The 14690-nt window shown below is 43.3% G+C and overlaps 1 protein-coding gene across 1 annotated transcript in view; it reads left to right on the top strand.

Moving 5' to 3' along the window:
- The window catches only part of SUGCT (succinyl-CoA:glutarate-CoA transferase), a 366990-nt gene that overhangs the window by 118590 nt on the left and 233710 nt on the right, over positions 1–14690 (top strand). Inside the window, exons 10-11 of the mRNA XM_048511745.1 lie at positions 10779–10850; positions 12405–12502. Coding sequence (XP_048367702.1) covers positions 10779–10850; positions 12405–12502 — 170 coding nt within the window. The remainder of the gene's footprint in view (positions 1–10778; positions 10851–12404; positions 12503–14690) is intronic.

Genomic DNA, 14690 nt, shown 5'->3' with positions numbered 1-14690 from the left:
TCAAGAGTTGTGGCTCATGGTGTGTATTTGATTTTCCAAAGGGAATGTTCCATTGCTCTTTCTTCTTTCAAATCAACACAAACATAATGCCAGCAGTCTCCAATCACAAGGGCTGTTACAATAAGCACTGTGTAGAGATAAAAGGGGAAAGAAACAAAGTTTGGTTTCAAACTTTCAGTACATTGTTATGAATACTGGAGGGGGGGAAATGCTTTAAAAATAGTTCAGTGGTGCCCTCTAAAACCCGTAAACTCTGATTTTACCTCTCCTGTAAGTAGCAAATGGCTATACTGTGTGTGCGTGCTTTTCTTCTGAAAATATTGCCTAATGTGTAAGACCTTGTTTGCTTAATTTTTCAGTGGGACTGAAATTTTATGAGTTGGTCATAAACCTCCTGAGCATAGTGGTCTAAATGGAAACACTGACACAAACTTAATTGCACTGGCTCCAGCAAGATACAGTGATTAAAAGTTGTTTATTTTGCACAGCTCTCTTTGTGTGTGTGTGTGTGTGTAATTTCATTGTTACTAATGGAAAAGTAATGTGGCAATGGAGAATATGAATCTGTATGCGACACTTTATATCTGCTGTAAACACTACGTTTTCAATCTTGCGGGGGGCTTATGTATGTATATGATGTGTAATTGAAGCATACTCTGTTTTTTTGAATGCTGACATTATGATGGTTACTCACTTTGTAACTGGAGCTTTTTTTAGTGCGATTGTTTAGTAATACTTATCCCCCTTCACTGAGCCTCGTGCGAGTTGCGGGGTGCTTTGTTATGCCGTCTGAGGGTGGAACTCATTCAGGACAAAGTCCCTGCCCAATCATCACACCACACATTTTTGGCTGGGGTAAATCAATTGGCCATAGCCATTCTTTATTAATCAAATAGAAGCGTGAGACGCAACATTGGTCTTGATCTGATCATATAAGCATCACAGCAAAGCTCCCACGGGCGGACGCTCCTGACAAGAGGTGCTCCCCAGACGCCCTGTTGGCAGGGCGGTAGCCCCTTGCTGCTGTTGGCCATTCCTGAGGGGAAGGGTTAGCTCGCCAGCTCCCTTCCCCTGGCCCTTCCAGATCAATACCTATGCGCCAAACCGCTGAAGGCTATGACAATCTAGCATTCATTTACAAAGCCAAGCAAAATAAGGGTGAGGTGGGCAGGCCAGCACAAAGGATGGCTTGGCCTTTTAAAGTCTCGAGCTACCCTCCCCTTTCCTGCCCCAACATGGCCAACCCCCTGCTTCCACCCTCAATGTGGACGGAACAGAGAAACTCTGCCTTGCCCACCTTGCTCGGCAACTTTGGCCTGTGGTAATTCACAGCTGTCTTTTATCTTCAGCCTTTCATGCCTGAGACCCACTGAACTGCCAACATGTGACACCAGTTATGTGGCAGTGTAACGAACTGTTGGATCCTGTCCTGTAGGTAGAACTGATGAACTTTATCTTTCCCAAGTGATTGACATCTTTTGTCTGACAGGATGGGAAAGACCCATGTAATTCTGCCATTTGATTGTTCTACTCACATACAGGTGTATCATCTTGTATCCTAATATTGACATTGGCTAAATCTTTGGACACTTAAATCTGGTGACTAGATCTGTGAATGGACAAGATGGATCTTTCTACAAACCTGATAAAGGTGCCATGTTTGTGGGAAATGTGGAATTAAAACAAAACAAAGCAAAAAAACAACCAAAACTGATAAAAGGGTGCCTGAAGCTTTAAACAGTGAATTCCCTCAGTGGCTGTTACTAGGCAACCAAAGCATCCCAAGTCTTGGTTCTGTTAGTAAAAGGCAGGGAGAGGGGCAGAGTGTTTTCCAAGCATATTTTGGCCTTTGAGGAAGGAGTCATTTGGGTGAGCCCATTCATTCATTCATTCATTCATTCATTCATTCATTCATTCATTCATTCATTCATTCATTCATTCATTCATTCATTCATTCATTCATTCATTCATTCATTCAATTTATATACTGCCCTCCCCATAGGGGCTCAGGGCGGTTCACATCAATAAATATATTAAAACATTAACCAACTACTAAAACATTTCACCCCCATAAAGTTAAAAACCTATTTTGTTGATGGCATCAGAAATTTTTCTTTTTCCCCTTCTCTCTCTTCCCTGCCCCCACAGGAGGCCAGATATTATTTGTAGGGTGGGCAGGAGGGCTGGAAAGGGCAGGGTTTAAGGACAGGAGATGTCTGCTGGATATAATAACAAGAGTCTCTATGAAGTTTATGTTGCTGAAGATTTGGCCGGCAATTACATTAAAAAACAAGTTGGCTGCTTATTATAATAGGTCTCTTTTCTGTGCTTATAATACAAGCTTGAAAACACAACTTGTCACTAAAGCATCTGTTGCTAAACTCAGCACGATTGTCTCACTTCCTACTTCCACTTTTTCTTGGCAACCGTTTGTCTCGGTGGCACCACATTTCATCTCTCTCATTGCCAAAGGTGGATTTCAGCTAAGAATCCCAGACTAAAATGCTGTCAGCCTTTGGGATGGTCCAGATGTGATTCAAGTCCATCCATATTTATCACGTGTTTTGGAAGCTGAAGCACACACTAACATAAAGCATTGATGGCAGTTTTGGAAGGGAGGCCCACAGGGACCCTCAGCCTGGTCTTGTTTTTCTTTCTGCTGCATTTGAAAATGTAAAGAACAAGGACAACCTGCTTGGCTTTTTAGATGAAGTAATACAAATCTAATTTTATTTGACTGAAATTTGTTCTCACCTTTACCAAAAATATATCTATGGAAATAGGTATCCCAAAATGAGGGTGTATAAAAATAAGACCTTTTCCACCTTTAAGGGAATGGGATTTCTTTTTTTTAAAAAAAGGAAGGCAAGGCAGCCCTCAGCTGCTGGTGTGTAAGTTTCGTAGATTTCTTTAGCACTTTAGCATGGGATAGAGCTGATCTGCATTGCAGTCACAAGTTTCTAGATTCCCAAGTACTGAAGCCCGTTGTGTATGCATCTCTTACGTTGGGGCTCTTTAGTGCATAGTGGGCTTGCAGAGGGGTCTCCTCGCATTTTTCCGTTTACACACAAGGAGCCATTCTCTATATGCCTCGAAGCTAGCTTGGTGATTTGAATGGGCTTCTGCAGCTTTTCATGGGTTCTCTTAACTTGCCTGTCAACTCTTCTTAAAGGCACAGATCTCATCACACCAGTAGTTGCAAGATAAAGTGCTTTGTTAAAGCCCTTTAAATCACATTTATATTGATATACCTGTGAGAGCAGGTATATCAATTTTGTAGCCTCCTTCCCAACATAACGCTGCCCTCAAAAGAAAGAGGCAAAGCTATTCCCTGGATCACAGGCTGCTGCTGAAGGGGACTCCTCCCTCCCCCTCAACACTCGCTCTTTCTTTCTCTCTCTCTTCCTGCCACTGCTGCAGCCAGAAAAATTGTTTTACAATTCAGTCTTGTTTGAAATAAAGTTGTAAAAAGGCCTCCCGGTTATTGGGGAGGGCAGAAGCAGACCTGGGGAGGTGGGATGGAGACACCTGGTAGGTAGGGTTAGATTGGGATTCAGTTGATTGACTCTACTTCTGGGATTAATTCTTACACCTCAGGAAATGTGATGCAACTCTCCAATCAAGAGCCCTCCAGTGGCTTGGAGAGGCAATAAACAAAACTGCTAGAAAGCCGTCCAGTCCAAGCTTCAGAGTGATCTTTCCCAGCTAGTATATCAGGTAGTTTTAAGTTGCTCCTTCAAACACTTCTTGCAATTCATGGACATGTTATATCTGCCATCAGACTTGTTAAAATGACTTACTGTGGCTTTGAGGTCCATGTCTAATGGTGGAATATTTTTCATTTAAACTCAATCTTTGAACTCAATCACTTCTGCATCCTGGAAGATTTATGCAGCAAGTCAGCAGTGGGATTTCTTTCATCTGTGAAATAAGCCAAAGCATGGTGGAAAAAGTTGGTCTTAGAGTTTTAATTTTGAGCAGCTTGAAAATATGTCTCTGTGTCAGGAAGGTTGCTTAGCCATATTTTCATCATTCATCAGATTAAGCCTGAACTCTCCCTAGAACCGTGGTGGCGAACCTTTGGCACTCCAGATGTTATGGACTACAATTCCCATCAGCCCCTGCCAGCATGGCCAATTGGCCATGCTGGCAGGGGCTGATGGGAATTGTAGTCCATAACATCTGGAGTGCCAAAGGTTCACCACCACGGCCCTAGAAGCTAAAATTAGGTGACAAGAGTCACTGGTGAGGACAATAATGCTAGGAAAAGTTAGAGGCAGCAGGAAAAAAGGAATACCCCAAATGAGATGGCTCAGACCAAGGCTATTAACAATAGAATGTTTGGGAGGAAATTGATTCATAGGGTCACCATGAGTCCAGTGGCGTAGCGCCAATGGGGATGGGGAGCAACACCCTGGGTGTGCGCCGGTGCAGGGGCGTGGAGGGGGCATTCTGGGATGTGGGCGTGGCAGGGGCCCAAGGCGCGTGCATGCCCCGGGCGCAGTTCCCCCTTGCTCCGGCCCTGCATGAGTCAGAAGCAACTTGGCATCACTTACACACACACCCATTTTCAAGTCAAGCACTGTTTCATGGTCAGATTGATGACAACAGTGCCATACTGTCATTAATCCATGATCATTACGATCTTCAGGGTGTTTCCAGAATCCAACCTTTTGATATATCTTGGCAGCTTCACTATGCGTTCTTACATTGAACTGCTACTGATAAGGCTTTGGTTCCTGCCTGTGGCGATCATAAGAAGCTGCAGCAATGATGGTTTTCTCTGAAGTGTGTCTTGAAGAACTGTGGTATGGTGTGTCTGATTTTGACTTAGATGCTGTAGAGCATCGGCGTCAAACTTGATGCTGGCAGGGGATGATGGGAACTGTAATCCATAACATCTAGAGGGCCGCGAGTTTGACACCTGTGCTGTAGAGGCAGCGGCAGTAGGGCGGTGTGCTCATTTTCTGCTGCTGAATTGTTTCTGAACATCTTTCTGCTTTTTTGTTTTGTTTGTCCCAGTCACTCAGATTTGAACACTTCAGATTTTCAGTGTTTTTCTATCGATGGAGAATACCTTTTCAACACTACAAATTATGCTTTTCTGGTGTATTCTTGGAGGGAAAGGGATTTTTGTCTCTGAGAGCAGAATAAGAAGAGCTAAGAGTCACATATATTTTTGTCCAGGGGGCAAATTACAGGCGTCCCATTTTGTAGAGCACAGTGGAGCTTCTACTGCCATCTTCTAGACCAGCCATTCTCAACCAGGGTACCGTGGTACCCTGGGGTGCCGTGAGCATGTCCCAGGGGTACCGTGGCAACACTACCGCCCCCCCTCATTTTTGTGGTGTCTCCCACCGGCGCCAGCAAGGACATGGAGCTGGCCCATGGGGCAGGGCCTGCCACAAGGTCAGCAGCCACCACCACCCCCAGTGCTTCCCTTCACCCTGGGAGGGGAAGGTGGGGGGTGTGGTAAGCAGGGGCAATGGGAGGGGGAGGGGGAGGGTGGTGGCAGGGGTACCGTGAGATATGAAGAGTTAGGTCAAGGGTACCCTGACCTTGAAAAGGTTGGGAAACACTGCTCTAGACACTAGATAACTTAAGTGTTGAATAGCAGCAAGTTGAATCTGTAAGTTTCTTTGGAAGCCTCCTTATGTTAATGCCATAGGTGGTTTACTCATGGTTAGTTATGTCACTTATAGTCACCCTCCCAAGTTTGTCACTAATAGTCACCCCCTCCCAAGCTGTTGTCTGCTAAACTAGTAAGTGATTATCTGATATATGAAAAGTGAACCAGAAACAAACTATTGTGTTCAATTTTCTCTTTTAATTAGGGTTATATTTCTCTGGGTGTGACGTGGGAAGAAAATTCTGTATATGCTCAAGATGACAGGGCTTAATTCCAAAGGAAAATGTTAGAGCTCAAAAGCATAAATCTTCTTTGAAGATCTTGCCAATCATGCCACATCTCCTGAAAGACCTGCTTCTTCAATTGATCAACAGGAGAGGTCTGTGGCTATTTACTCTGTGGAGGGTGGAGGGCCTGCTTGCTGAATATGTTTAGAAGGTCCAAAGAGCGTGTATTATTAGTGACTCAGTTTGGTATTGAAATCAGAATTGCTCTAGGGATAAAATGTGGCACAGATTAAGAGCATACATGACATGTTGTGAGAAAATAGTGATATGGGGTAGATGCCAAGCTTTAGTTACAAAGTCTTGTTCTTGTACATTGATGTTTGTGGTGGGTGGGTGGCAAAATCCGTTGCAAAAAGGAAAGCATTATTACAAAATGTAAAAATGAAATATTAAATTTTTAAAATCACTTATAATCCCCCCCCAAATTTACTTGTGATGATAAAGTTACAGTATTAGCATTTTTAAAGATTTTATTGTGTGCTTTTATCAGTTTTTCTAATATCTGAAATTAGAATGTTGCCTTTCACTCTTTTATTCATGAATTAACTGGCAGGTGGGCATTTCGCTAGGCTAGTAACTACTATAAGAGTGCAATCCAAGGTGGGCGGGGGACGGACGGACTGAAACTGCACTGAAAGTGGGGGAGCCCCATGCTGACGTTCACGGCCGTTGTGCCATGTATGGATGCCAGCATTGGGACACTTACCTCAGCGTTGGACTGCCATGCAGATGTATGGCAGCCAAATTGAGAAGCTGGCCCCTGTGGCAGTGGGTCCTTGGTACAACTGCTCACGCCAGTGTCATGGGGGGCATTTCTGGAGTTGGAGCTGATGTTAGGTGTCTCCCAATGGACTTTCAGCCTGTGAAGACCCCTACACTGAAAGCTGACTTATGCCACCCAAGAGTGTGATGTAAGCCAGTCTTCCCTATGAGATTTTTTCAGGTGGCCAGGTCTTTCTTTGTTTTTTCTCCTTCCTGCGCAGCCTGAAACCCCTTTGGAGGTAGTATGGGGGTGCCGCTGTCACATCATTCCTTGCCACTACTGTATTGCACCCCACTTTGGATTGGGCTATAAATGTATTTGCAAGGCTGTATTAACCACCACAACTCCATAGCTTTAATTACCTTTGCTTCAATCAAAATGTCAATAACTTGTATGGAGGGAAGGGGCTGCTGTGTACAAGCCTTGTTGAATGGAAAAATAGAACCCAGAAACAATTTCTTTCTGGTGGAAGAACTTTTTCTCAATGCATTTAACCAATTGGCGATACCAGTCTTGATTATCTGCAAAATGTTCTGCAAATGCAAGCTTTGTCAGCATATAAGTTTTATCCAGATGCAAGCTTTGTGTATTCTGTTTCTTCATAGTTATCACCAAATCAGATAATACAATTTTTGCTGTAAAATTTTTGCCTAAAGTCAACTAGTATGGATTAAACTGGTATATAGATGTATCTGTGGGGGGAAAGCCATGAAAGCTGATAGGCAAAGGGACAGGAAGTATTTTATTCCAGAAGTTAATACTTAGAAGATATATTATTTTAAAGCCCCTGGTAGAAAGATAAATGTCAAAATGTTAATGTCATAATATATGGCAAAATTCTGGGATTTATAAACAACTTGATCCACAAGTGAAATAGCATGAATCTTTCCACATGATATATACATTATGTGCTGTTTATTTTTCATATTTTGTATGGTTCTTCCACTAATTATTTCAGTTCTGTGTGGATTTCTTCCAATAATTTTAATCCTTGCTGCTTCCAAAGTGTGAAATTTCTAACACTATGGATTCTTCTGGCATGGGATATAATCCTCATCAGGGCTGTCACTGCTTACTGTGTTATATATTTTAAATATATGCGTAGCCCATCTTCCACGATGGAGATGATGAATGGTGTCCTAGAGGTCTCCCATCCAGTTTCTGTTGAGATCCAGATCTGTTTAAGTCAACTTGCTTGGTTGGGTTGGTTTCCTGGAGGTCTCCCATCCAGCATACATATGGTTTCCTAGAGATTTTTCATCTAGATTCTCTTGAGATCCAGATCCACTTAACTTTACCAGCTAGCTTATACCACATGCCTTCCACTTGAACTCAGTAGACACCTTCAGCAATATTCCCCATCCCATCGCCCTAAATATCTTTCCAATTGTAACCCTGGCTCTTCGGTTATTTACTGTTTGTGGCATGGTTTTGTGCTTTGCAGTGGAAGTTTGTTTGGATTACCCTGTTGTGAAGCGACCCTTGCCCAGCTGATCCAAACTGATCCACCATTTTGTTTGTCTGCCACTTCCTAGCTTGTTTCCTCCCACCCCACCCCCCTTTTGGCACCTTTTTTTGTTCATCATCTTTAATCTATCATGTTTGATGTATTGTTTCACTACATTACAGAGGGTACATTTCTCCAGCGGTAGAGCTTCAATGCCATTGTTTAAAAAAGGTGTGCAGTGTAAAGGAGGAACTGGTGTAACTATTGCCCATCTGCTGCTTCCCTATTTCCATTAAAGACCAGGCTGCTTTGGAATTCCACTATGTATCCATTCCCACAATGAGAATTTCACTTCTACTGCTCACAGCAATGTACAGCATTTCCCTGTTAGCCTCTTCTGACCATGAGTTCTTGCAGAGGTGGGATCCAGCAGGTTCTCACAGGTTCCCGAGAGTAGGTTACTAATTATTTGTGTGTGCCGAGAGGGGGTTACTAATTGGTGATTTTGGCACGTGATTTTTGCCTTAGTTATGCCCCTCCTCTCAGCAGTAGCGTGCAGAACTTGAAGCAGTCTAGCAGGAGGTGCACCGGTGTGCATGGCATCCTTCACCTGCGTGCATTCGTTTCCCGCCCAAGGACCGGCACAGTGGCTGCATCCTTGCCACAGCCCTGCCCAGCAATGCCCCACCCCCGGAATGCCCGGCCACACCCCCGTCATGCCCCACCCAGCCCCATTGGCGCTACACCACAGTTTGAATCCCACCACTATGGGAACCTGTTACTAAAATTTTTGGATCCCACCACTGAGTTCTTGCAATTTGGGGCATTGATTTGCAGAATCTGGCAAGTCAGCATTCTGACAACCTGCTGCTATTGTGTTCCTTGTCATTCCATAATTAAACATTGTACTTTGCTGTGATTTCTGTGATTTCGTACGGAGGGCACAAAATAACTCTGTTCTGCAGTGTGTTTGGGAGTTGGTGTGTTCTATTGTTAGTGAGATTCGTTTCAGCTCCAAGGAACATTTCACATTAGGCACCTATCAGCTGGTGATGGTAAGGTAATCATCAGAAATTTAACATCAGGAATCAGTTTACCAAGAGAGACATTACAGTGGGATTATGTTTTCAGCAGCACTGTTTTCAGTGTTTAAATAGCATTGAGCTTTCCTTAGCCATTTGTCAAGAGGAATGGCATTGAGCTGTTCCCATCCATTTACATGCTGATAATTGGGGAAGTACTATAATATTTACCCCAAGCCAACTGTTTACGTTCGCTAGGCTTTGCTCTTTTATTTATCCAAAATGTTTTTCAGGAGCATATTTACACACCGTATTTGGATTGTTTCAGCAGAACCTCCTGTATCTCTCTAGCCCATCGGTCTACAACCTGTGGCTCTCTAGATGTTCATGGACTACAATTCCCATCAGCCCCTGCCAGCATGACCAATTGCAGGCCCCTGGGCTAGCCAGTCACAGAGCTATGTTTGGGATGTAACATCTTTCATCTCCATTGATTCTCCCTAACTCGTGTTGACATTATTTTCTTTGTTTTCTGATGGTGCTTCCTGTCTTCACCTACTCTGTACCCCAAGAGCTCACAAACAGCAACATTGTAGAGGATCTTGCCCTCAATTTTTGTCTTCCTCCTATTGCAAGCCTTCATTCTTTATCAAACAAAAAGCTATCCACAAAAAAGGACTTTTGCCTTGACTGAACACAGATTTTAATGCACTATTTTAAAACAATTCACTGACAGACAGCAGTTTTGCCAAAACAAAATCTCATTAAAATCTGTCTGCATTTTACCCTGTATTTCCTTTTGTATAAAAAGATAGCAGTGCTTTCTGTGACCAGACAGTACTTTTGGTGTCTATATACATCTCTGTGTGATGAATGAAATCATTGTTAACGCTTGTAAATGTTGGGGGCATTGCTGTGCTAATAATGTTTGGAGGTTTCTGCTTTTATCAGCAGCAATGACTGGCAAGTAATCAGCTGTGGAGTTTGCATATGTGTGTTTTTGGGGGAGCCCAGAATATCTACTTTGCTGTAGAAGGGAGTAAATTTCATGCAGAGAAACACTGCCGTGCTTTTTACAACTCTACTATTTAGCAAAGGTGACATGGTTATTGCTTTTTCCAAATTGCATTTTAGATTTTCCCACGCATACTCTAAAGATAATTAAAAAAACACTCATTTGCCTCTTATTTATTGAATATATACAGTGGCTGCTTTCCAGACTATTGCCTCCAAATGAAACTTACATCAAGAAAAGAGAGGCATGCCCTGACTTGAGGTTCAGAAACTCAAATTGGGAAAAGACACACAAGGGCAAGGGAGAAGAAGAGGAGGAAGAGTGGTTTGAGAATGTCAGAACAAAATTAGAATTTAGGGTTGGGGCTGTATCTTAGTGATAGAATTCATACTATGAATATAGAAGGTATCAAGTTCGGCCCCTGGCATTGTCATTTACAAGTTTGTGTGCTTTTGGCTGTCAAGTCACAACTGACTTATGGTGACCCCATAGGATTTTCAGGGTTAGAGACATGTGGAAGTGGTTTGCCATTGCCTGAGGGGAAAGAAGGCTTACTAAGAAAGTATCACGATGCTTATTTCATTACAATTTGATGTCCTTTCACTGTTTTTCTAGGCTTTCAAAACAAAGGATGGCTACATTGTAGTGGGAGCTGGAAATGATCAACAGTTTATTACTGTTTGCAAGGTAGGAACACTCAAAGAATACTTCCCCATCGGGAAAAGTTTGGGGCTTTGTGATCATTGACAGGAGACGTTCACTGATGACCAATTGTTAAATATTTCAGTGTTACATATTGATTCCTATAGAATCGAATTTCAATCTCTGCTGGTTATCATGCATATGACCATCCATTCTGCTTGCTTGATATCATTTATTTGAGAAAGACTGTCCTGAAAAACAGCTGTTTTCAAAATAAATTTCCATCTTAAAAAAACCCCCATGTTACAGAGCAATCCAAAGAGAAGGGGGCCTAAGGGGGCTTCATATCTACGGGACCATCTCACCCCATATGTCCCGAGTCGCGCCCTCCGCTCAGCGAAGGCAAATCTGCTGGTGTTCCCCAGCCCCTCCATGATGCGGCTGGCCCCTGCCTGGTGGAACGCTCTTCCTCCAGCAGTTAGGGCCCTGCGGGACCTTGGAGAGTTCCGCAGGGTCTGCAAAACTGTGTTGTTCCACCGGGCTTTTGGGGGGGCTGGCCGCTGAGCCGGCCCCTCTTGCTGCCCTGCGCATTGGCTTTATATTTGACCATCTGCCAACCCCCTCCCTCCCAGGGTTTGACCACTGGGGTCTGATACCAGACGTCTCTTATTATTAATCACTTACTGATGGTTACTGCTGCTATAGCTTTATAGTTTTATAGTTTTAAGGTTTTGTATTATTTTAACCGGGGCTATTCGATTTGTTTTATTGTGTTGTTGTTTGTTGTTGTACACCGCCCTGAGTCCTCCAGGGGTAGGGCGGTTTATCAAATCGAATGAATGAATGAATAAATAAATAAGCCGCTCAGGAGGCAGTATGACCCCAGTGCTGGCAGAAATGTCACTTGCGTTGGTGTAAGGGACAGTTGTGCCAGGACACTTATACTGGCATTGGGGAGCTGCCTAGTAGCACAATGCCTGTGTGCCTATGCATCCACAGTGGCAGTGCTCTTCCGGTGCAGGAGCCTGTGTCATCGCTGAAGGAGGCATTTCTGGGGCCAGGGCTGGCTTTAGTCAGCTTTTTGAGTCATTTCAACCTGGGAACACCCCCATTTGCCACCACAAACTGATGCCAACAAAAACAGCGAGATAGCCACTGTGCTGCATTTCCCTCATAGGGACACTGGTTTTGTTTTCATTTGGTTTTTTAATCAGCTGCACTGTTATGTCATTATGACATAATGAATCAGCTTCACTGAATTCCCAGCTTAGATTATGTGCCATTCTCCACTCAGATTCTTTCTGTTCATAGCTTTGACAACCATATACTATAATTATGTGAATTGCTTCACAGGTTCCATTGAGCTCTGCGAATATGTGTAATTAACTGCTTAGGTTGTTTTTCAGTTCTGTATCCTTAGCTGCAATTCTTGCTTTCATTTTAACTGCATATAAAAGCTTTAAAAGCCATCAGGTGCTAATGTAGAGGTATGAGCAACAGGACAGAAGATACTCACTATATGCACTTTGCAGAATTGGAGTTATAGGGTTTGTTCTTTCTGACACTATTGTGTTAATGAGTACCTTCTGTTCAATTTAGATCCTGAATTTGTCTCACATCAGCCATGATTCCCGATATAAAAATAACAACCAGCGTGTGCTGAACAGGAAGGAACTCATTGAAGTTTTATCAGCCAGGTATGTTTTCCAAATTTAATTTTTAACTTTTTGTGTTAACAGTTGTGATTGTGTATTAGCTTTTTGCAAAGTCCATTCCGGATTTTATACAGAGGTGTATTTTCCCATGTGTGCCTTTTCTATTCTTTAACTAGAGAATTAATTGGCTCCGATTGGATGGTAAATCTCCATTGGTTGAAAGGATTTCCGCTGGTGGAACAAAGTCTTCTTGCTTTGGTTACCCTAAATGTTGGGGTCTGCCCCCTATAGTGGGGAATTAGTGGGGTCATTCCAGACTGAACAAGAGGAGGAGTAAGCAGAATCTTTTCCACTGTAGTTTATAGAGGTGGTTTCCACAAGAAATCCGCAGGAATTAGGAGTAAAACTTTAACAATTTAGAAAAGTAAAATAATAAAAATACAAACACACAAATGGTCAAAACACAGAGAATTCACACAGTCCTAGGATATAGATAGTGTGAGGGGAGAGGTTTGGAACAGCAAGGGATTTGGGAGGAATAAAGGCAATAATTACCTCATCTAGAAGAGGAGAGTTCAGCAGAGTTCAGCAACTCACTCTAAGCTCCTGTAGAAGAATGGGGAAGAACTGAAGGCAACACATTGGGAATAGTATTAACCAGACAGAGCATTGTCCAGGAAAATACTGAACAGAACAGTATGACTAAACCAAAGACTGAAGTACTGAACACAAAGACAGGAAGTACTGAACACTAGGGGCTGGGTGAGCAGGCTAGAAATAGGGGAAAATTGGGCCTCAGGTTATGCTAAGTGACCCTAATCTTCCCTGGACAAAGGCGGCTCTTTTGCAAGTTGATGCTGGCGGGAGACTAGTCCAGGCACATTTTCTATCCTTATGGGTGACACTGAGTCAATATAGTAGATGGCATCCATCTTGGCATCACATTCCTAGGCCACCCCTTAAGGTTGGCAGGATCGGTAGAGACACTGCTATCTTAAAAACAGGCCTCCTCTAACCACCATGAGTCTGTCTGGTAATATTTTACTGCTGCTACTTGTAATGTTTCTGGGAACGCTGGTTCCTGAGGACCCCTAGAAACCTTATAAGGTCTGTAACTGTAGCAGTAAGGGGGAATTCCATTAACAGAATTCTCTATAGGATCAATTGAACTATATTGTGTTACTTGTGTTAATAGTCTGACAAGGTTTCAGCTATTCAGTGTAAGAAATATTTCATGGGAAGGCAAAGGGGTGGGATTCTTTTGAGAAGGTGGCTTGCATTTTTTTCTTTCACGCTTTGCAGAGATAGGATCTCCAAGAGAAAATAATTTCTGTGTCCTTCATTTTTGGCACCTTGGTCTGAAACCTTTAGAACAGAACACTTGCTTGTAATACTAACTAAGGCCCCTTCCGCACATGCAAAATAATGCGTTTTCAAACCACTTTCACAACTGTTCGCAAGTGGATTTTGCCATTCCGCACAGCTTCAAAGAGCACTGAAAGCAGTTTGAAAGTGCAATATTCTGCATGTGCAGAATGAGCCTAAGAGAAGGTGAAAGGGCTTGGAGGAGTGGAGTAACCTTGCACCAGCATGTTTGCTTTCCCGGGCACTTACCACAGTGGAGGAGGCAGACGTGCCAGCAACCGGTTGCTACCCAGCAGCAAACCTGAACATTTAGGTTGCTGGAGGGCCACACTGGCATCAGCGGGGGTGTGGGGGGAAGGCATTCCCAGGCACACAGCTGGCATTAGTCAGCTTCCTCCTGAGCTTTAGGACTGGGAGCATGGTGCCCTGGCTCTCGGACTTACACTTGGGTGGCATAAGTTCTTTAAGCCCTATGAAGAGCTTTCCAAGGACTGGGGTGTGTATGTAATTTTTTGCTCCCCCACTGCCAGAAAGCACTCTTGGAGGTGGTGGAGCAGTGGCACCGTGTCTCAGCACTGAGGGCTGTGGATGTGGCTGCCCTTCCGTGAATGCCATCAAAGCACTGCATTTGTTCTGAGCTTGCACTTTAGACTTCTCTGTAGTTATTTCTGGCAATTCAACAGTTAGAACTGGGGCATAAATGTTCTGTAAAACTTTCTATCTTTAGTGCAGGGTCCTAGTTTTCTCCTGACTTTTTTGTTGGCCACACTGTGTGTTTATTGTGACCGTCAAGGAATGACATAATTTGCTTTTGGGCAAGGTTATTATACAACTCAAATTTCTTAGATGATTTCAGTGGTCAGGG

The sequence above is a fragment of the Sphaerodactylus townsendi genome, linkage group LG11 (genome assembly GCF_021028975.2).
Source record: "Sphaerodactylus townsendi isolate TG3544 linkage group LG11, MPM_Stown_v2.3, whole genome shotgun sequence".
Classification (NCBI taxonomy): domain Eukaryota; kingdom Metazoa; phylum Chordata; class Lepidosauria; order Squamata; family Sphaerodactylidae; genus Sphaerodactylus; species Sphaerodactylus townsendi.
This window is presented reverse-complemented; position numbering and strand designations above follow the sequence as displayed.